This window comes from Vombatus ursinus, unplaced genomic scaffold, assembly GCF_900497805.2.
Source record: "Vombatus ursinus unplaced genomic scaffold, bare-nosed wombat genome assembly UNPS02014945.1, whole genome shotgun sequence".
Classification (NCBI taxonomy): Eukaryota; Metazoa; Chordata; class Mammalia; order Diprotodontia; family Vombatidae; genus Vombatus; species Vombatus ursinus.
The window spans coordinates 24,528,547-24,552,620 of record NW_020954723.1 but is presented as its reverse complement, the minus strand read 5'-3'; the positions used below and the strand labels follow the sequence as shown (position 1 = coordinate 24,552,620).

Here is a 24,074-nt window from a genome sequence, read left to right as displayed (position 1 = left end):
GCTCCTGAGGAGAGAGTGAGGCTGGTGACTTTGCACAGCCCTGCCTCACTTAAATCCCAATTCACTCGCAAGTCATGACATCACCTTCCCACGTCATGCCCCTTTGAGAATGAAGGACAAACAATAATAACAGCAAGGATCCTGTGATCTTCTAGGTCTTCTGGGAGAGAAGGGACCTCATGACTTTGAGGTTTCAACAACCAATCTGTTTTCTCCTCCATGTCTGCCCATGCTTTGGTTGGGTTCTTGACATCGCCACTTTAGAAAAAATGAAAGTAAACACATTTTTAAAGGTTTTTAATGATCAATCATTCATTTTCTGTTCACAGCTCAACCATGTCCACCAGGTGGCAAAAAGAAACATCTCATCATATATCAAAGATTACTAGATTGTAAAATTCCATGAAAATAAAAGATATAACTTCTTTAAATTTTGTATCTCCCTCAGTATCTAGCCCTGTGCAAAGTACAGGGTAGGCATTTAATAAATATTTGTCTAATTGAATTGAAATGGACATTTCCCATATTTGGTGAGAGACAAGCAAATTAGAATCGATCCATTTTTGTTGTAGCCGGACGGCAAGTTCCAGATCCATGTGCTGGGGGGACCAAGTCTGTTTCCAGCTTGGTTGACTCTTCAGTGGCTCTCATGTGATTTGGATCAGGTCTCCTGCTTCTTCCTGCGTGTCCCTTTCTCCATCAGCAACCTGAATATCAAGCAGTCCCATCCTTCTTCCATGCTCCTCTCCCTTCCCTTGAGACTTGGGAGGGTGAAGGAGTTGGCTACTTGCAATGTATATGGAGCTGTCTCCAGGAAAGGGACAGAGCAGGGTGGAAATGAGGTGGGTTTGTGTCTTCGGCCTTTCTCAGGCTTGCTCCCATGCCAACTAGGCCCGGCATAACTTGGGGCACTGTGCCCCCTTCAACAAAGGGAATGAAACAGGTTGGAGAAAGTTGAGGGAGGACAGGAAAAGGGAACCAGTGAAACAAGCTCCCTGTACCCCTTATTTGGGTGGGGCCTACAATGAGGGGAGAACTAAATATAATGAGATGAGATCAAGAGTTTCTGAGGCTAGGCGGATGTGGGCCTGATATCACTGTTTTTGCAGCTCCTTTTGGGGGACAGAAATGGGTTCATGTTGGAAAGTGAGAGTCCAAGGTTCTTGGCTCCAGCTTGTTTGCAAACACCAGGATACCTAGGGTTTTAGTACCCATGGATAGAGGGATTCAGGGCTCCCCCAAACCACTGGTGAGGGAAGGACTGAGGGCTGCTCAAGGGACCCCATTAGCCTTGGCTGCTCTTGGACAAATAAGCCACCAGGGCCACTACCACTGCAACGTAGACACCGGTGCCAAGGGTGATGGAGAGGATGGCCAGGAAGAGGGCTCGTCGAGAAGTTGTGCTGGCCAGGTGAAAGTCCCCTTTGGAGATGGCCTTGCTGGTCTAGGAAAACAGAAGCCACATAAGCAGGACCCCTATTCCTCTGGACCCATCCTTCATAGGCTTCTTGAAGATGGGGATGTGGGTGGTACAGGCCCACAAGGGAAAGAATGTCATTCCCCAGGGCTTTGATTTAACTCGATTCTTCCTTCTTTTTGGTCATTCTCTAAAAGTCCCTGACTTAAGCCAGCCAAAAGAATAGGAGTGGATCATTTCAGTAAATGGGCGCCACTAGAAATGGAATGAAACTGTCTTGGAGGAAAGGTAGGACAGGGCCATTCCTATTTGTCCCCATAGGCATGATATCTTGGACAACTTATACGGCACCCACCTCACCCCCAGCAGTTACCCAAGTGAGATCATGCTTGAAAAGAAAAAGAAAACCACCCTAAACTATCAAGGGTAGCTTTGATGGGAAAAGAATATCTTAAAGAACAACTTTGTTGGGTGGTGGGGAGGAGAAGACACTGAGAAAATGAAAGAGCATAGTCCCATGTGCTGCAAAGCCAGTATGGGGATTGTTGAAGGGTTGGCTGTATACATACACATATACATACACATACACATACACATACACATACACATACACATACACATACACATACACATACACATATACATATACATATACATACACATACAGATACACATATACATACACATACACATACACATATACATATACATATACACATACACATATATACATATACATATACATACACATATACATACACATACATATATACATATATATGTGTATATGTATATATATATATACATATATACATACACACAGTTATCTATCTTTATATTTTGTTAGTTGTTTCTCAGGTTTTTATTAGACACAGCTGAGACGCCACTTCCTAGGCCCAGAAGTACCCCATCCCAGGGCTAGAAGTTACTGCCCAATTCACAGTCCTCTGATTGCTTGTGGGTAGAAGGCACTAGTATCAAAAATCAGGCTTTCCTTTATGGTGTAAAGCACAGCCAGGATGGTCCTTTCATTGGAAAGAAAAGTCACGCTCCATCCTGCATCCCACACCCCACCTACAGATGCCCCACAGTGAAACTTACCCTTTGTGAGAAGTAGAAGGCAGCAATGCCCAGAGGCCAGAAGCAGCAGAGCATGGAGAAGATGGCGAGGCCAAGGTGGTCCCGGGGTGGTAGAGTGAGAAACCCATCTTCACTCTCACTGACGCTGGAAGAATCACTCTGGAAGATAGTGGGAGGGGGGTTAAGCTAGACAGCTTAACAGACAGAGTTCCTGCCTTGGGAGGCCGGAAGGGAAGGGAGGGGTCCCAGAATCTAAACTAAGCCTGAGGGTGAGAATATCTTTGATACTGGGTACCAGATTTGAGATGTTTGGCTTTTAGTGTTTGCCCTTCCCTCCTTTTAGAACAGGGCTTCTTAACTCTTTGTGTGTCATGGACCCCTCTAATAGTCTGATGACGCTTATGAACCCCTTCTCTGAAACATTTATTCAATTTTATTTTTTCCCCAATTCCCAATTCTCTCCCTCCATCCCTTCCTCCACCATACATAAGACCCAATTATATTGAAATACAGTTACTAAAATAATAACTAAAAAAAACCAGGTTAGAGATCTCCTGAGGTCTATCCACAGGACCCTTACAGGAATCCCATCTTCTTTTTTTCTATTTTTTTTTTGGTGAGGCAGTTGGGGTTAAGTGACTTGTCCAGGGTCACCTAGCTAGTAAGTGTCAAATGTCTGAGGCCAGATTTGAACTCAGGTCCTCCTGACTCTAAGGCCGCAGCTCTATCTGCTACGCCACTTCCTAGCTGCCCTAGGAATCCCATCTTCTACATAATGCCTAGTAGGAGTCTGTCTGGGGTATTGAAAGACCTGGGTTTAAGTCTCAGCTCTTGTTATTGTTTATCCTTCATTCTTGAAGAGAACCTATGACATCAGGAGGGTGATGTCTTGACTTGCAAGTGAATTAGATTTAAGTGAGGCAGAGCTGTGCAAAGTCTCCTCCAGAGTCATCAGAGTCCAGTGGCAAGACATAGGTAGGACAACTGGAGCTCAGCTCTTCACATATACTAATGGGGTGACCTCGTCTGGAATGCACTCCTTCCTTTTACCCCTCCCTCATAGAGTCTTTTTTAGTTTAAGATGCAGCTCAGGCACCTAGTTAGCCTTTCCTGACTTCCCCCAACTGCTAAGACCCTTTCCTCCTAAACAATATTGTGTTTAACTATTTTGTATCATTTATTTTACATTTATGCTGCACATATTTTTATATGGATTTGTCTCCTCCAGTAGAATATAAGCTCATGGCAAGGAGGGATTACTTCATTTTTTTGTACTTTTATTCTCTATAGTAGGCATGTAGTAGGTATTTAATAAATACTTGTTGATTGATTGATTATGAGGAAATTGAGTTGTACAATCTTGAGTGCTAATGATGATGATAGTAGTGCAGGAAGAGGAGGACTCAGTGAATGAATATACATGAGGCTGCCCCTCTGTTCTGGGGCTCTAGAGGAAGGCTGGCCCAATGGCCCCCTAACTGCTAACGTATATATCCCAAAGAGGAATGGCCTAAGAAAAGTTTCCTGTCCTAGATCTCTACCACATGGGATAGTCGGGGAGCACGATTCCTATTGGAATTAAGAATGTTCTAGATCAGGGGTAGGGAACCTGCAGCCTCGAGGGCACATGTGACCCTCTAGGTCCTCAAGTGCAGCCCTTTGACTATCAGGCTGCACTTGAGGACCAAAAGGGCCACACGTGGCCTCAAGGCCACAGGTTCCCTGTTCTAGGTTATATCAGTCCAGGAAAGTGAGAACTTGGGAATAAGGTGCCCCCATTCCAGGAACCCTGGACCCAGAAACAACCAGGGGCTAATTCCACTCCAGATCCATAGGTAGCTCCTTTAGATACCCCACACCACTCGTGAACCCCTTTTCCACTCATGACCCTTTTTCATGTTTTGGCAGCGTTTGTTGGCATTGTGTGGCCTGAGGGCATGCACAGTGCAAAGTGCACATGCTTTACGTTCAGAACCAAGGCTGCAGTGAAGTTGCACGATGTAACATGGGCAAGCACTACTAGAAACACCTGTGATCCATTATGTGTTTGATTTTTAATTAATTTTTGGTCATTGCCCTTTCAGAAATCTTTTACTGTTTTTTACTGTTTTCAGAAATTTTTTACTGAAATTTTTTGCAACGGGGTCGTGACCTACAGTTTAAGAAATGCTGCCCTAGAGGAACCCTGGACTGGACCAATCACAATCTATACCCTAGCACTTAGGCTGCCTCTAGTCCAGGTTCCGGGGTGTGTCAGGTTGAATGACAGCTTTTGGGAATCTAAGACTGTCATCTTAGTGCCGGGGACAGCAGCATTTTCAAAAGGGAAGTTGAGATATGGCACAGTATAAAAATAGTCTAATATTTCCCATGAGTACACATGAAAAGCAGAAGAGTATGCAGTAACAGATCCGAATAGCAACTATTTTAGAAACGAAGGCTTAGAGAGTTTAAGTCACTTACCCAAGGTTTCACAGTGATAGACAGAGGCAGAGACAGGAGAACTCTGTTCTCTTTCCATCAAACTCACCTCATCATCTTCTTCTTCTTCCACCTCCAGAAACTCATCTTCTACTTTGAAGGATACCGTCTGAATCTTGGCATCCTCCTCCGCCTGGCCAGGTCTCTGGGCTCCTTCAGGGGTGCTGACCTGGGGCTCCTTGCCTTCTGTGAAGGTAGTCTCACAACTATCTTCTTTCCACTCCTTAGCTTTGTCCTTCACAAGGAGAAAGTTGGACCCATACAGTGCCTCTACAGCCAGCTGCAGGGACCCTGCATCTAACAGTTGGTGGGTTCTGGCCTGGCCAGCACCACCAAAGAAGTAGGAATAGAGCTTCTCCTGGCAGTCCCAAGTTGCAGAGTCCTCATGGAAGGGATACGTATTGGGGAGGTGACCATTACTCCTGGCCAGCAATGGATTGTGCACATCATTCAGGCTCTCCATGTTTCCAGGGGTAGGAGTAGAAGGGCTGGTGGTGCATGCAGGTGTTTGGCTGAGCCACAGCTGGAGATGGGAGTGGTACCTTCAAGGAGCCTGCTGGAAGAGAAAGACACAGACACAGGAGTGGGGTTGAAGGGTCATCCAATTATCAGTAAAGAAGAAAACCTGGCTTCAGGAATACAGTGAAGAACTCATGTTCTAGGCTTTATAACAAGGGCTTTTCAGTGCTTTGGTTACTCATGCTCTTAGGGGCAAGTCGATGGCACAGTAGATCAAGCAGTGGACCTAGAGTCAGGAAGACTCATCTTCCTGAGTTGAAATCTGGCCTCAGACATTTACTAGCTGCGTGACCTTGGGCAAGTCACTTAACCCTGTTTGCCTCAGTTTCCTCAACTGTAAAATGAGCTGGAGAAGGAAGTGGCAAAACACTCTAACATCTCTGCCAAGAAAATCCGAAAAGGAGTCACAGAGAGTCAAACACGACTGAGACGACTGAACAACAGCAATCCTAGGATGGAACCCTGTTTGTTGACCTGACCTATGCTGATTTTTTTTACTCATAACAAGTCTTATTAGAGAGAAGACCAGGCTTCCTGAACTCAGGGTCCTAAACTTGGGTAGGTGTGATATGGTGATAGATGGTGATAGGATCAGGACAGAGTACATAGTAGGCATTCAGTAAATGCTTAGAGAATCAAGGAGTGACTTTGGGCAGATTTCACACCACTCTGACTTCAGGGATCCAGAAAGGCGATGGGAGAGGGTAAGCCTTCCCTGATTCTAGGGACGAAGATGGCTGAGGGATAATTGTTACCATGGAATTCAAGACCTTGGATTCATAGGATCACTGATCTAGGTCCAGAAGGGACTTAACAGCCCTCCTAATCCAACCAATTTCTAGAAGAGGAAACAGAGGCTCCAAGAGGTTCAAAGATTTGCCCAGTACCATAGGTGGAGGTAAATGGCAGAACTGAGATGTGAACACAGGTCCCGTGACTCTAAGTTCACCAGGAACATCCAATACTCTTTACGTTGCATCACATTGCTTCTGGCATGTGTGACTGGGCAAGTGCCTCGACTTCCCCCGAACCTCAGTTTCCTCATTTACATAAAAAAGGGAAGAGGCAGGGGTAAAGTTGGACCAGGTGGCTTCTCAGGTAATGTACAGCTCTACATCCATGATCCTTTGCGGGCAGAAAGACTTAGGGCAGAGCCAAGGTGATGTCAATAACCTACGGGACACGGTTGGTTTCTGTTCCTTTAGTCCTGAGCTTAGGAGACATCAGCAACGACCACTTGAGGTCCTCTGGAAGGAACAAATGTCTCTGTGCCTTCTTTCACTTGGCTTCAAGGCTGGCCCAAGTTCAACGTCAGCTCCCCACTTCTTGTCCCTAACTAGGATCTCAGTAAGAGGGTTGGGGAGAGTAGGGAGGCAAAGAGAAAGAGTAGTAGGGAATGGAAATTGAAATTTCCATGCCCAGTGCCAGATTTAAGAGCTATCTCTTTCCCCTTCCTCTGTCCTACTACCGCCCATATTTATGCAATCAAAGTTTGGGAAAATTCCCTATCCATTTCCACCCAGAGCCGAGGAATGAGTCAAACTTCTAGTTAATCTACATTTTTGAACACCTACAACGTGCAGGGCACAAGGTGTAGGATAAAGGAGAAATAAATGAGGGAGATAGAGGATGGATGCAGGCAATCATGACCATGGATTTAAAGCCGGAAGACACCTTAGAGGTAATCACTCTCTCCTCTCGGCCATCTCGATAGCCTTGCCATCCTCCTCCCCACTCAGGAGAAACTTCTGCCCTGTGGTCCCTGCTTTCCTAATTGGTAACTACCTCTCCCAGACCACTACTCCAAGAAAAACTCCCAGGTGTACTTCACTTCACTCCTGACTCTCCAGCCATCTCCTCTGTAACCTTAACAACCTCCTTGCCTCCCCACCCCAGCCCCACAATCCCAGTGGGTACATTTCCTTGTTCTCTCTCCATCTCTACGGTTCTGAAACCAAGAACCATGTTCAAATCAACTCTCCCATTATTCCTGGATGGAACGGGTCAGTCTACACCCCAGTCACCATCTCTGTAATTTCCTTGTCCAAAGTATGCTTCCTTGGCCATCATTCTCTCTTGTATGGTGCCTTCCCTTTTAAAATGTAAGCTCTATATATTTTTTTGTTTTTTCTTTCTTGTGATTTCCCCCTTTTGTTCTGATTCTTCTTTCATGACATGACTAATGTGGAAATATGTTTAACATGATTGTACATGTATAACCTATATCAGATTGCTTGCTCTCTTGGGAAAGGGGGAGGGGAGGGAGGAAGGAAGGGAGGGAGGGAGAAAAATTTGGAGCTCAAAATTTTACAAAAATGAACATTGAAAACTGTCTTTACATGTAATTGGAAAAAATACTATTAAAGAAAAATAATAAAAATGAAAAGAATAAAATAAAACATAAGCTCCTGTTTTTGTATTTTATGTTTGTATTCCCAGTGCTTTGAACTTAGTAGGTGTTTAATATATGCTTTGTCATTCATTCATTCATTCATTCATTGACTTTCCCAAATCACATAGCTAGGAAGGAACAGATTGGGATTTAAATCCAGGTCCTTTGATTCTAAGGCTGTCACTCTTTCCTCTACACTAAGAGAGAAACAGTGTGACTAGTGGCTGTAAGGGCCTGAGTAGGGGAAGGTACTATGGTGAGGGTGTACCTAATACAGGTACCTAGTTATGGCGTTGTGGATGAGACAAAGGCAAACTCTAGCATTCACTAGCAAGGAAATCACTCTGGAGAGGCAGCGGCAGCCACCAGATTGAGCCTGAAAGGCAGAGCTAAACCAGCTTGATCTGGGTGACAATGCTGGGGCTGGCCAGCAGTTGGTATGCTCTGTTCCTGACTCAGGGAGGGATGCTATTGGGATCACCGGAAGTAATGAATCATGGCCCCCCTGCACGGCTCCTGCTGGTGAGGGCCTGAGTTTCTTCTGCTATGAGAGGCAACAGATGGAGAGAGCCGAGGTGGCAGTGACTGCCATAAACCAGCAGAACGTGTGGGGAATTAGCAGGGGTTTCACACAGGTTTTCAGAGAGCATTTTCCTCCCTGAGCAAGGAGGGGTGGGCAGGGGCTCCGACTTGGTTTTGGGTGGGGATGGTGCGGGAGTGTTTTCTAAAGGGGGATCATTGAGTCGCTGTTCTGGGGTATTCAATCTGTGGAGTCCAGGGACTCTGGATGGAGAATCGGACAACCTCCACAAGGCAAGCTGGGCCAGCGTCCATGCTGCCAGGATTTTCAGGAATGGACAAGTTCCTTCTTCTTCCTTTTTAAAGGTCTAAATTGCCCTTTGAATAAGTCTCCTTTTTTTTCTTTTTAAGGTAATTGGGGTTAAGTGACTTGCCTAGGGTCACACAGCTAGTAAGTGTCTTGAGGCTGGGTTTGAACTCAGGCCTTCCTATCTCCAGGGCTGGTGCTCTATCCACTGTGCCACCTAGCTGCCCTAAGTCTCCTCTTTCCCAGGCCTAGGATTTGTAGGGTACCTGACACAGTTAAAAAAAAAAACACCATCCTCCCCGTCACCTAGGCTTACAAACTAAGCGTTGTCCTCCACTCCTCACTCTCTCACCCCTCCTTGGTCCTGTCCTGTCCTGCCATTTGCATCTTCAGTAACATCTCTCATAGAAGTCCCTTTCTAGCTTTTGATACCATCTACAACCACGCTGGTGGAGACTCTCATCATCTCCCACTTAGACTATTGCAGCCAGCTCATTAAGTCTCCCTGCCTCAAATCTCTCCCCTCAATCTCTCCTTAGCTGTCAGTGATCTTTCTAAAGTACAGGTCTGACCATAAATTCCACTGGCGTCCTATCACCTCCAGGAGCAAATATAAAACCTTCCCCTTTGCTTTCAAAAGCCCTTTATAACCTGGCCCCTCCTTCCCTTTCCAGGCTTTTTGTACCTTAATTCCCTCCCCCTACTCTGCGATCCAGTGATGCTGGTCTCCATGCAGATCCCCACCCAGGACATCATGTCCTGACTCCAAGCATTTTCACTGGCTGTCTCCCATGCCAGGTAGGCTCTCTTTTCTCATCTCCCTCTCCTGGCTTCCCTGGACTCCTTCAGGTCTCAATCTCACCTTCTACCAAAAAATCTTTCCTCCATCTTCCTTAACCTTATTGCCTCCCGTCTGAGGCATTTGGTAGCTAGGTGGCTCAATGGATAGAATGCTGGGCCTGAAGTCAGGAAGATTCATCTTTCTGAGTTCAAATCTGGCCTTAGACACTTACTAGCTGTGAGACTCTGAGCAAGTCACTTAAACCCTGTTTGCCTCAGTTTCCTCATCTGTAAAATGAGCTGGAGAAGGAAATGGCAAACCACTCCAGCATCTCTGCCAAGAAAATTCCAAATGGGGTCATGAAGAGTTGGATATGACTGAAAATGACTGAACAACAGCAGTTTGAGGCATTCATTTATCTTGAGTATACCTTCTTTGTTCATAGTTGTTTGCATGTTGTCTTCCTGGTTAGACTGTGACCTCCTTGAGAGCAAGCCCTGTCTTTTCCCTTTTTTGCATCCACATTGAGCTTAGTAGCATGCCTGGTGGACAGTTAGGTGGCACAATGGTTACAGTGCCAGGTCTAGAGTCAGGAAGACTCATCTTTCTGAGTTCAAATATGACCTAAGACTAGCTGTGTGACCCTGGGCAAGTCACTTAACCCTGTTTGCCTTAGTTTCCTCATCTGTAAAATGAGCTGGAGAAGGAAATGGCAGACCATTTCAGTATCTTTGCTAAGAAAATCCCAAATGGGGTCATAAAGAGTTGGATATGACTGAAAAATGAACAACCATGCCTGGCACATGGTAGAAGCTTAATAAATACCTGTTGACCAGCTGGTTCTGGAGTCAAAAGACCTAGGTTCAGATCCTGCCTCTGACATTCACTGTCTGTGTGACCTTGGGCAAATCACTTTTCTGGGCCCCAGTTTCTTCATCTTTAAAACGAAAGGGAGTTGGATTAGATGGCCTCTAAGGTGCCTTCTAGCTCTAAATCTATAAGTTTATGAATAATAACAAGTCAAATGTTAATTCAAGCCTCACAATAACCCCATGAAGTAGGTAGTGCAAGTATTATTACCCCATTTTACAAATGAAGAGACTGAGGCTCATGCAATAAAGCTACCTTCCTATGTTCATACAGCTAGGAACTTGTAGATCCAGAGTTCGAACTGAGGACCCTACATCCAAACTGAGTGTTCTTTCCCTTATGCTTTTTTTAAAATAGTAGGTGTCCTAGCTTGAGGTGCCCTGTATTGGGCACATAGCAGTTTTTGCAACTAACTGATGCTGTGCATTAGATTGTGTTGCTCCATATAGGCGGTTACCCACTCTATTTCTGGCTAGCACTGGAAATCAGAGGACCCAAGGTTCCATTGCAGGCTCTGCTACTTACTACCTGGATGACCTTTGGGCAAATCAATTGACTTTACTAGGCCTCAGTTTTCCTCATCTGTAAAATGGGGGAAGGGGAGAGCAGGGTGGGGCTTGATGAGTTGTAAAGTCATTTATGGCTCTAAATCTTTGATTTTATAGTTCTGTGTGATGAAAGGAAGGGCCAAGAGTAGCTAGAAGCACTGTGGCCCCATCTTGGAGACCAGGGCCCAGGGACAGTATTAAGAGAGAACTTGGAATTCCATTACAGCTCAATTAGAGGTCATCTGGCCCTCTAACTCAAATTGTAACCCCAATTCATATTACAAGCAATTGGACAGTTATATATTATGCATCTATTGAAAACTCAGAGTTAGAAGGCTCTTCAGGGCCCATCTCATCTGAAACAAGCCTGACCAAGAATCCCTCCTACAAAGACCTTGTCAAGTGGTCAACCAGCCTTTGAAATCTTCCTATGAGGGGAAAACCTGCTACCTCTCAAGTCAGCCCTTTCTACTTTGGGACAATTCTAATTATTAAGAAGTTTTTCCTTATACCAAGCCTAAATTTTCCTCTCCACAACTTCTATCTACTTTAAAGACAAACAGACCAAATATAATATCTCTTCCACATAACAGACCCTTCAAACATTAGCTGATTTTAGGGAGTGAAGACATAACTGCTCTGTGCTGTCTTTTGATCACGTAGTTTGGTCTGGAGGGTGGGAAAGGGCAGTGAACCAGACACGGGAGGAGGTGGCCACACCAGGTTTCCTGGGGGAAAGAACTCTAGGACATATCCATTTGTAATACTGTCCCCTACCCCATCATCTCCCCTACCCCAACTCCAAACACATGATGGCATCTATCCAGTGCATGACTTCAGGGAAAGAAACCACCAGCCCCTCATTAATCACCTGCTTCATTGAGATGGGTTACCTAAGGTCCTTTTCCTTTCTAAGTATCAATAATGACTTATCTTGAGTCATTTTTCCCCCAGTCACGTTCAACTCTTTGTGACACCATTTGGGGTTTTCTTGGCAGAGATACTGGAGTGGTTTGCCATTTCCTTCTCCAGCTCATTTCACAGATAAGGAAACTGAGGTCAACAAGGTTAAGTGACTTGCCCAGGGTCACACAGCTAGTAAGTGCCTGAGGCCAGATTTGAACTCAGAAAGATGAGTCTTCCTGATTCCAAGTCCAGTACTCTATCCACTGTGCCACTTAAAAACTACTGTATATATCTCACTTAATATATCTACATCTTTCTATCTATCTGTCACTTTATATCATCTCATTTTGTTCCTCCCAACAACCCTATTTTTCCGATGAGGAAACTGAACCTGAGAGAAGTTAAGTGATTTTCACAGGGTCCTGTGGCTAGAAAGTGTCTGATTAGAATTTGAATACAGGTCTTCCTGACTCCCAATCAGACACTCTACTGCATAGCCTAGCTTCTCCTATGGACGCAAGTAACCCCTGGAACTGCAGTCACAGCAAACCTGCGTCGGATCTCTTTCCTACTCTGTTGTTGAGGTGTGGAGTAGAGGGGCTCCATGGTGTTACTATTTCACAAAACCAGAGATTGGGCCATAATATCTTCCTCTGGACACCCACAGCCTTTAAAGTTATCCCAGAGATGGGAGTAAGAGGTAGGGCCCTTGAAATCCCCAAATTATAGGATTTAGTGCTAGAAGACATGTTAGAGAATGAAATAATAACTATCATTTATGTGATGCTTTTAAGGTTGCAAATGTTATCTATTTTTATCCCTGAAATAAAACTCTGGGAGGTAGGTGCTGTCATTATTCCTATTTTTCAGATGAGGAAACTGGGGCAGATGGAAGTTAAATGACTTGCCCAGGGTCATACAATGTCAGAAGCCTCAGGAACTCATGATTTCCTGATTTCAGTCCCAGCATTCTATCTACTATGCCACTGAAGTGCCTTTTAGGTGCCTGCATCTAGGATAATGTGTTCATTTTTCAGATGAGAAAGCTGAGAATGGCCTCATCAGTAAAATATTAAATTAGCAAGCCAAAGTCATAGGTGGCACCTAGATTCTCTGACTTCAAGGCAGGACTCTTACTATTGTACCATCCTAACTTCTGTAGCAGCTAGAAGAGGCCTGAGAGATTATCTAATCCAACTTCATGGATATACTGTGTTGTTCTGGACCCTATACCTTCATTCATCATGTCTAGAATCAGGAAAGTGCTGGCCTGCTATGACCTGTCCTGTCAAAGCTTCAGCTAGAGGACTGTTGCTCAGTTCTAGGTGCCACATATTAGAAAAGATGGTGAGGAATATTCAGAGCATGCCATCCAGAATGTGGGGTAGAGTTTAGACAGTTCCAAGGTCAGGGAAGAGAACAGGGATGGTTTAGCCTAGGGAAAAAAAAGGCTTAGGTAGAAATGAGAAAGATCTAAAAGTATTTGAAGGGCTGTAATGTGGAAGATTAGACTAATTCTATTTGACCCTATTGGATAGAGAGAGGAAAAATGGGTAGAAATTGCAAGGACTTAGATTTCAGCTGAAAATAACAGAAAACTTCTAATAGTTGAAATCAAATGGGATAGCATAAAGTACTTTACAAATCTTAGCGTGAACAAAAACATTATTATAACTGTCCAAAAGTGAAACAGGCTAGCTCTAGAGTTAGTGAGTTTTTCATTGGAGGTCTTCAAAGAGAACCAACAAGACCAATGACCTCATGGGTGATGTCTTGACTTTCCAATGAATTAGATTTAAGTCAGGCAGAGTTAAACAGAGTCATCAGCCTCACTCTTTTCCTAAGTCATCAAAGTCCAGTGGCAGGATAAAAGTCAAGATTAACTTGAGATGGCTGGGGATGCAGTGGATGACCTTGTCGTCTTTGATGCTCAACCAAGCTCCCAGTGCTCCATAGCATCTACTTCAGCTGCCTTTGGGGCTGTTGGAACAAATTGTTCTCATCTGCCCATTCCACCACAGGAAGTCTTCACATGTTTGGGGTACACGTTATCTTAACTCACCGATAGGTTTGATACCTGTAGGTTACCCTTAACCTGTCTATTAAGACGGTTTACCACAGTGTGAACCCTGTTCATGCCACAGGTGAGAGTTGGGCAAAGGTGGACTCCAAATATGAATGAGCAGCCCTGAAATGGGTTTAACAATCCTTCACCCCAGAATGAAGGATCCTTCCCTGAGCACTCCATGAACCTCAATATAAACCTCTTGACTGGGCTGGGCAGGGTCTCAGCTCCATTGTCAAACATATTGTACAAGGATATTCATTTTTAGGTGCAGGTTGGACAAGATGACCTCTAAGGTCCTTTCTGATTCTGAAACTCAGTGAAACATCCTAACTTTAGAGAAGAGGTAACTGAGGCATAATATAAATGCAATGACTTGCCCAAGGTCATATAGTGGCTTAATGTCAAAGTGGGGACTGGAACCCAGCTCTCTTGACAATGTTTTGTCCATCATACCAGGCTGTTTCCTGAGGTCAAGGTTGCCATGGGTACAGTCATCATAGCAACTATCATGGGGTTGTTGGGGAAGTCTGGCAGCTTTAAAAATGAAGAGATTTTCTCATTTGCTCTAAGAGTGTGTGGTGTGGTGTGTGTGTGTGTGTGTGTGTGTGTGTGTGTGTGTGTGTGTGTGAGACAACGAGCTTCAGTCGGCCCAGGCATCCAGGGCAGCCACAAGCTCAGGTTGCTTTTTGTGAAAGAAACAAGCTTCTCTCTCTGCTTGTTGACTGAAGTCTGTCAGGAATGCTCTTATGTAGACTCCAAGCAATTACAGGGAGAGAGACTGAATGATACAGTTTACTCTGTCTGCTAGGGAAACTTTGCTTAAAACAACTTCCAATTAACCTTTATTATAATATCAGAAATGATGAGAAAACATGGTCAATGAAAAGTTGGTTTTCAGTGGTGTTTTTGTAGTATTTAATGAGAGGAAACAGTGATAATGTGACTTAATGGAAAGCATTTGTATAACTCTTTAAGGTTTATAAAGATCTTCATACGTGTTAATCTCATTATTTTGTATAATATACCTGTGAGATAGGAAGTGCTCTTAATCTGTATAACACTGAGATAGGTGCTACCATTATGCCCATTATACAGATGAGGAAACTGAGCCCAAGAAAGATGAAAGTGGACCTGTCCAGGATCATACAGCTTGTGTCTAAGGCAGGATTCCAACTCAGTCCTTCTGACTGCAGGTCCAATGCTATATCTACTGTGCCACCTAGCACCATGAAACATTTATCTTCCACATTTAGTATCTTTAGTTTTAATATTTTGGTCCAGATTTTTTTGAAACAGAAAGGCCTCATTCATAATAAACTGACCAAGGAGCCATTCAGACCGCAACTTCTGCTATTGGGTTCCATGACAATGCTTGTGAAGAGGAGAAAAAGAAGGGAGATGAAGCATTAAAAAGATGATTTTTTTGAGAGAAGAAGTCATGGTATTACAGACGTAGAATTATGAGGTATTTTTTGAAGTCATCTGTGCAGCTAGGTGTCAAAGTGAATAGAGTGTTGGGACTGGAGTCAGGAAGACTCATCTTCCTGAATTTAAATCTGGCTTCAGATACTTACTGTCTATGTGACCCTGGGCAAGTCACTTAACCCTGTTTACCTCAGTTTCCTCATCTGTAAAATGAGCTGCAGAAGGAAATGGCAAACCACTCCAGCATCTTGGGCAAGAGAACACCAAAAGGGGTCACAAAGAGTCAGGCATGATTGAAAAATGACCAAACAACAACAGAAGTCATCTAGCCCTCATTTTTAGATAGAGTTTTGGACTTCAAGTTAGGAAACCCAGCATTTGAATTCTGCCTCAGATATTTTCAGGATGACTCTGGACAAGTCATTAAACCTCTCTCAATCTCAGTTTCCTCATCTGTAAAATAGAGATAACAGCACCTACCTCACAGGGTTGTTATGAACATCTAGTTAGATACTCTATGTTAAGTGTTTTGCAAACCTTAAAATAAATAAATGCCATTAATTAATTAATTATTAATTAATAAAATAAATACTATTTATTATCTTTCAGATATGGAAACTGAGGTTCAAAATGGTTTTGCTAAAGCTAGTAAATGAAGGAAGTAAGGTACAAGCTAGGTTTACACACACACACACACACACACACACACACAAATCCAGTGTTTTTCCCCCTACCATATCATGCCACATTTCAATATATTTTTGTGTATTTGAGTATACAGTACATGGGTAGGAATGGGGTGGGTACAGAGATGTGCTGGTAAATATTTAACAACTGGCTGTCAGAGGGGAAAGTGTAGGCACAACATGTTTTTAAGATGTGTTGCACATTGTGCAGCATTAACAATTTATCCTTGCTTTCTTAAGTCTAGACAATCAATAGAATAATAAATCAAGCCCTGATTTGAGCATTTGTCACTTTCCGAAGTGTGAATAAATGTTCACACTGAAAATTGAACAATTGGCTCTCATGTGCAGACTCCAACACACTCTTGGGTGGGGAGGAGGGGGATGAGGGATGCATATAGTATGCAGACACACACTAAATGCAGTCACAAAACAAGATGGCAATAACTAGCAGAAACTGAATAGCCACCTGAATGCTTACTCCCAAATGAAGGTCATTCTCTTTTCTTAGACATTTACAAGTCTGGTGCCCCCAGTAGCCTAGTCAGATGGGAAGGAAAGAGTAAGAACTGACCTAATCCCTAAGAACTAGTTTGAAAAGGAACTGTCAGAGAAGACTATGTGAGTGCTCAGAGCTGTCATGTAGTTAGTGATGTGGGACTGGAGCTCAGAAGAGAGACTACAGAGATAGGAATAGAGATAGGGTAGATTTATGGAAAACAGAAGAATTCATGACCAAACAGGAGATAGAGAACATTACGAAAAGCAAAATAGATAACTTTGATTACATTAAATTGAAAAGTTTTTGCACAAACAAAGCCAATGCAACTAAGATTAGAAGGAAGGTAGAAAATTGGGAAAGCATTTTTACAACCAGTCTCTCTGATAAGAGCCTCATTTCTAAAATATATAGAGAATTAAGTCAAATTTATAAAAACACAAGTCATTCCCCAATTGATAAATGGTCAAAGGATGTGAACAGGCAGTTGTCAGATGAAGAAATTAAAGTCATCTATAATCATATGAAAAAATGCTCTAAATCACTATTGATTAGAGAAATGCAAATCAAAACAACTCTGAAGTACCACATCACAACTATCAGATTGGCCAAGATGACAAAACAAGAAAATGATAAATGTTGGAGAAGATGTGGGAAAATTGGAACACTAATGCATTGTTGGTGGAGTTGTGAACTGATCCAACCATTTAGGAGAGCAATTTGGAACTATGCCCAAAGAGTTATAAAAATATGCATACCCTTTGACCCAGCAATACCACTTCGAGGTCTGTATCCCAAAGAGATCATACAAATGGGAAGAGGATCCACATGTACAAAAATATTTATAGCAACTCTTTTTGTGGTGGCAAAAAAATTGGAAATTGAGAGGATGCCTATCAATTGGGGAATGGCTGAACAAGTTGTGGTATATGAATGTAATTGAATACTATTTTGCTATGAGAAATGATGAACAGACTGACTTCAGAAAAACCTGGAAAGACTTGTATGGTCTGATGCTGAGTGAAATGAGCAGAACCAAGAGAATGTTGTACACAACAACAGCCACGTTGTGCGATGACTAATATTGATAAACTTAACCCTACCCAGCAAAACAAGGATCTAAGACATCTCCAAAGGCCTCGTGATGGAAAATGGTATCCACATCCAAAGAAAGAACTATGGAGTTCGAATGCAGATTGAAGCATACTATTTGCTATTTTTTTTCTTCTGTTGAGTTTTGTTTCCTCTTTCTGGTGGTTCCTCCTATTGGTTCTAATTCTTACTTACAACATCACTAATGTGAAAATATGTTTAATAGGAATGTATATGTATAGCCTCTATCAGATTGTGTGCCATCTTGGGGAGGGTGATGGGGAGAAAGGGGGAGAAAAATTTTAAACTCAAAAGCATATGGAAGTGATTGTTGAGAAATCAAAATAAAGTAATTAAAAAAAATAAAAGAAAGGAATAGAGATAGGGACTGAATGTGATTTCTTGGATATAGGAAACTCCAGGATGAGAAGACTCACTCTACCAATGTAGGTTGGTAAAGATGTCTTTATTAAATATGGCATGTCTTTGAAATACAAGTTTAAAGAGTGGCCAAGAGCCCTCAGGTTAAGTTACTTGTCCAGGGTCACATCACCAGTATTTGTCAGAGGAGGGACTGGAACCCAGGTTCCTCTGGATTCAAGGTGACCTTTCTCTTCACTTGATAGACTGGATTAGGGCTGGATAAATAGATCTGGGAGTCATCTGCAAAGAGATGATAATTGGAGCAATGAGAATTGATGAGATTACTGAGAAAGGGTATAGACTGGAGAAAGATGAGAACCAGAAGAGGTTAAGTGTCACCAAAATTTAGGTGATACTTAGAATCCAGGAGGAACGGTTAGTCACCGGGAAAAAGCTACAGAGAGGTGAAGAAGGATGAAGATGGAAAAAGTTATAAGATTTAGCTATATAGAAATGTTTGATAATATTGGAGAGAACCACTCTAGCTAAATGAGAAGGTCAGAAGCCAGATTACTAGTGGGTGAGAAGTAAGCAGGGAAGATGTAGAAGTGATAAATGTAGATGGCTTTTTCTAGGAGTTTGGCTATGAAAAAGAAAAAGGTTATAGGACCATAGCTTCCTATTTGAAACAATTCCAGTTTGGGCATAGCTGGGAGGGTCCCAAAAAATATAGCCTGCACTGCTAGGCTCTGGCAAGAATGTATCTGTCTAATAATTTAGCAATTAGCAATTCTAAGGTGCCGTCTCCACAGCAACCTGCCAGGGAACATTTTCACAGAGTGGTGGAAAGAGTGTTGAATCTGGGACCAGAGCACCTGGGTTCAAATTCTAGCTTTGCCACTTAGTAGTCTTGTGACCTTGGAGAAAGTCAATTTACCTTTCTGAGCTTCAGTTTTCTCATCTGTATAAAAAGGGGTTATGTTAGACCAGGGGTACTTAGCCTATTTTTCTGTCACATGCCCCTTTGGCATTATGATGAAGCCTATGGACCTATTCTCAAAATAATGTTTTTTTAAATAATTGAAGAAAATGCTTAATTCCAATCAAAGATTAGTGACTTTTCCAGTGTTCTGATACTTTACGTCCTCCGACATTTGCTACTCTCCAGTGATACCGGCCTCCCTGTTATTCCTCAAAAAGGGCACTGCATCTCCTAACTAAACATTTCACTGGCTTCCCTCTTTGTCTGGAATTCTCTTCCTCTTCATCTCCGACTCCTGGCTTCCCTGTTGTTTTTCCAATCTTAACTAGTTCCACCTTTTGCAAGAAACTTTTTCTAGTCATCCTTAATCTTAGAACCTTCATTCTGAACTCCCCTCCCTACTGCTTTATTTGTACATAATTGTTTGTATGTTATTTCTTCCATTAGACTGTGAGCTTTTAGAGAACAGGGGCTGCTTTTATTTTTTTGGGGTGAGGGAGGTTTTTTCTTTGTATCTCTAGCACTTAGCACTTGTGCCCAGCCTGTGGTAGAGACTTCTGAGCTCATATTGATATGGTCAGCCACAGCAGGCACACTGTATATTGACCCCGACATCATGATGTCATCTTGGCCTCTTCAAGCATGAAGGACAAATAACAGCAACTTAGCATAGTGCCTGGTACTTAGGTGCTTAATAAATACTTGTTGATTTTACGTGTGATTCCTCCCCCCATCCATGTTCATGGACTCCTTGAAATCTATTCACAGACCCCTTGGGGGTCTATGGATACTAAGTTAAGAACACCTTTGCTAGATTATCTTCTAAGTCCCCTTTAACTGAAATTCATATGTTCCTACCCCTATAATCAATGCTGGAGAATGGGCATGGGTATGACCCTCCCCCTCCAAGATGGGAGTGGGGAGGGGGGGACCTAAGGCTGCCTCCCAGATGAGCCCTGGAATTGACAGGGGTGAAATTGCTTGGAGCTTTGAAAAAGTGGCACCATGTACACTCACTAGTCACATTGGTCAATTTCCAAGCAGTCACCAAATCTTTATTCTCACTGATAAAAACCTTGTTTTTCCACTGAAGCAGTTCCTTCCCAACCACTTAAAGGCAGAGTGGCGCATCTAATGGTGGGAAATAGCACATCAGGCCCATAGGGTAAGGGAGAGGATGCGACAGAGGGAGGAATGAGAGGAGGGGAGGAAAAGAGATAAAGGAAAACAGAAAGAGGGATAAGGAGAACCCCAGTGGCTATACTAGGGTTGGGAAAACATTTTCTGTGAGGCCAGAGGCCTAAGTCCTAGGTGGGATTATAACTAAATTCCTTGCAGAGGAAGGAAAATGGAAGGAGCAGCAGGGTTGGGGAATTCAAAAACCTTCTTTCACCCAGAGACAGAGGCAGTGTCTTTTTCCTAACAATGATGCTTTCCCTCTGAAAAAGAGGACATGGTCTGCCCCTCCAATAAGGTACACATACCAACTCTTTATCTCAGCATTGTTTAGGGGAAAGAGTATTGGGCTAAGAATCAGAAGACCTTAAGGTCTGATATCACTCTGGGTGACTTTGGGCATGTCATTTAAAAAAAAACCCTCTGAGCCTCAGTTTTTTCATCTGTAAAATGGGGAGGATAACATCTGCCCTGCCTATCTCACAAGGATCAAATTATAAAAGGGGTGTGAAAACACTTTGCAAAATGTAAAGTGTTATACAAATGTAAGGCCTTAGTAATGTGCAGTTGTCCTTAGATGATCTCTGTCACTGTCTTTTTCTCTCCATAGAAATGCTAAGCTTTCCATTGTTGATGGTTAGGAAATGAGCAGGTTTGGATCTGGGGCAGTTATTACAGGTGCCCCTCATCCTGCCAGTTCCAACTGGTGCTCTCTCTGCCTTGCCTGCAGAAGAAAGACAGGAATAACTCACTCCCTTACTGCCAGCTACAGGCAATCTCTCCTAAAGACTGTCCATGTGGAAAATAAGGCCCAGCACCCTTGACTTTCTCTTGCTGCTGCTTTGTTGCAAAGGGTTAGTGATTCTACATTAACTGGGGGAAATCTTATTCTCAACAGCTCTACATGGAAAGCTGTAAATCAGAAAGGTCTGATACTGGGAAAGCGTGGGGGAATCTGGCTCCCTGACACTGGACGTGTCCTGGCAGGACAACTGGGGAGGTCAACCATATGGCTTACTCAGCACTACTCAAGCACCAATTAATGATAGTTTGAGTGACTGGCAAGGCCTGCCACTCTCTTATGGAATTATTATTAAAGAAGCTCATTTTTTTCTAAGAGGAGAGCTCCCCAGGGAGTAATCTCTTCTTTCCCCTTCCCCATTCTTCATGTCCTCTCTGACTGGAAAATGGACCCTATCCAGCCTGAGATTGAGATGAGGTCCCTAGGAGAATGAAGCTAATTGCTTCGAGGCCAGCCTTTGGCTCCTGGATGTGCTGAGGTTGGGGGTTTATTTGGCTCCTACTTCCATCACCATTGCTTTAAGAGCAAGGGAATAAGAGGATGTCTAAATACAAGGTCCTCCTTCCCTCTAGTTTCTCCAAGTCAAGACCCAGCATTTATCTCTGAGCTTCATTCAAGATATTGATGGTTTTCTTGGAAAGTCACTCCAAGGAAGTAGCGGAAAATAGTAGGAATATAATTTACTTTTCTATAGCCTATAATTCCTTTCTGTTCTTTTTTAGACAACCCAATTACTCAATGAAATGACATCAACTGACTCTTAAGACTGAGTTAAAAAAGCTACTCTTAACCTATGTTTAATTTGTATAGGCAGGGTAGGCTTGGGAATCTATAGAATCAGAGGAACTTCAAAGAGACTCTTGGAGTGCTAGAGTTCAAAGGCACCTGATGAATCATCTAATCCAAATCCTCCACTTTGCAAATGAAGAAACTGAGGTGCAGAGAAGTCTGCTATTGTGACTTGCCCAAGGTTACATGTGCAGTTAGTGGTAGAGAACAGAGCCAGGGACCAGGCCTCATCAATGCCCTAACACAGGGTTTCCAGAGCAAAATTTTCCCTATGATACCCCACCACTTGAAATTTTGGTTTTACAGATTCTTGCTAAACCAGAGGGATCAATAGTAATTTAAGTGAAGAGAAGGCAAGGTTGGCACTGACCAGAACACTTTGCCTGGAAACTGTTATTATTGATCCAATGTGTAAAGTATGTCTGATATTTCAAAATTTTAAGGTAGGGCTTCAGATGGACAGTTTTCTTGGGAACACTAGTGTTAACCTGCAAATGATTTATCCCTTGGTGAAAAAATCAAAGTGAGTGGAGCTGATAACTGGGACAAGGTAGGTGGTCAAGAGAGATAAAGTGACTTGCCCATGGTCACACAAGTAAATGGCAGGGCTAGTAATTGAACCCAATCTTCCGCATCTTATAGCTTCAGTACTCTTTGAACTGTACTACTGTTTCTTTCCCCTAAGTTTAGCTAAACTTAGGCTGCTGACCTGGTCATATAAATGTGTCAGAGCAATAAAGTGATCCTAGTCAATGTTAATCTAAAGAATATCATCATGCTTCAATACACAGAATGTGAACTGGGACCACATTTTTTGGGACCACAGTTAAAACAAAGCCCTCTGGTCCTCTAAGGTTGTCTATGAAGTGAAATACTACATTGGACAAATAGAGATCTTCTGTTTCAGGACCACAAATTTAATCCCAGGGAGTACTCCCCCCGCCCGCCCTGACCCAAGTTCCAAATATCCTACCTGGGCCAACCTTTCCCCTTGGATTCAGTTGTAGAACTAAAAAGAGCACGCTATGAGGGGAGGAGCAGAAACACAGGAGGGGCTGTTCAACCCTTGGGGATAAAGGAAGTAAGCTTGATTTGTGTGAGGAGGGTGAGGAGTTCTAAAAGAGTTACCAAACCAAAGCAGGGGTGCCACTGTTCTATGAGAGGGGTAATTAACATTCTGACAATCCACCTTTTGTCTACATAGTGAGCCTGTCTGAAGAACTCAAAGCGTTTTGCACGTATGTGTTCATTCAACTTTACCACACCTAAAGAGGAGGAATTAGATATTCCTTCTTCATTACTTAAAAGGAAAAATTGTGGCACAGAGAGAGAGGTCGAGTGATTTGCCCAGCATCACACAGCATCAAGATGTCTAATCGTTAACAGTTATCCTGATTCCCCCCTCACTTCGCGGTTTACTAGAAGGGCTACTGTGAAGTTAGCTTTCTTGAAAGTAAGTACAATTTTGTTGTGTTGAAGAGAAAGTGTTAAGATCAGATCTGTCCATGCCTTAGTTCTCCTGCTGAGAAATGGGTAAATCTTAATAGGACCAGCCTCCTGCTTTGCTCCTGCAGGTGACACTTGGGGATATGTGGGAATCACACTCCAGGAGAAAGGCACCAAGCCCTAACCATTTGCCTGACCAGCTGGGTCAGGTTGGGGTGAAAGATGACATGACTGGGGAGCATTTAGCTATTCCGGGCTTGGGAGGGCAAAAGAGGGGACAGTGGTCCCAGAGGGCTCTAAGGGAGCCAGAGACTCTATGATTCTGAAGGCAGGCACCTGGAAGTCAGAAAAGGGGAAGGGATTCAGAGTGTGGGGAGAGCTCTCTCCTTTCTGTCTTTCTCTCTGTCTATGTCGTTGCCTCTCTTGTCTCTCCCTCTCGTCCTCCACCACCTACTCCGAAATGATAGAAAAGGGGGAGGTGGGAAGGAGCGACAAGGGCTGGGGTCTATATCTGACCTGTCTAAATGGCTGCCAGTAAGCCTAGCCGGGTCTGGGTCTGGGTCAGGAGGCATCCTACCCGGGTCACTCGGTGAGTCCTGGACTGAGGACAGGGTGCCAGATCTTGGCTCTAATGTGTGTCTCTGCTCCCCCCTCGACCGCTCCCTGGCCAGACTATCTTAATCCCAAGGGTTTGGGGGTGGGTAAGGGATCCGGAAAGGAAAGAAGACCCGCAAGAGTCTCCCCTGGTCCCGAGCGCTGTCCCGCCCTGCCGCGCCGCCGCCCCCAAGCGAAGCCGCTCACCTCATGAGTGTCTCCCAGTCCAGCTAGCCGCCCCGCCCCAGGACAGTCCCTTACCTGGCGGGTGGCGTAGGTTCCCGCCTCCGCGGGACCCAGGAACCGCAATCCAGGCATGGTCCTCTCGTCTC

General features: G+C 43.6%; 1 protein-coding gene across 1 annotated transcript; it reads right to left on the bottom strand.

The window, feature by feature from the left end:
- Positions 1-448: 448 nt before the first annotated feature.
- On the bottom strand, positions 449-24,074 carry SYNDIG1L (synapse differentiation inducing 1 like). The gene is made up of 4 exons (XM_027844928.1): positions 24,004-24,074; positions 5,028-5,534; positions 2,519-2,656; positions 449-1,444 (listed from the first exon to the last, which is right to left on the bottom strand). Exons 2-4 carry the CDS (start codon positions 5,439-5,441, stop codon positions 1,286-1,288), a joined length of 711 nt encoding a protein of 236 aa, XP_027700729.1. The 5' UTR covers positions 5,442-5,534; positions 24,004-24,074; the 3' UTR covers positions 449-1,285.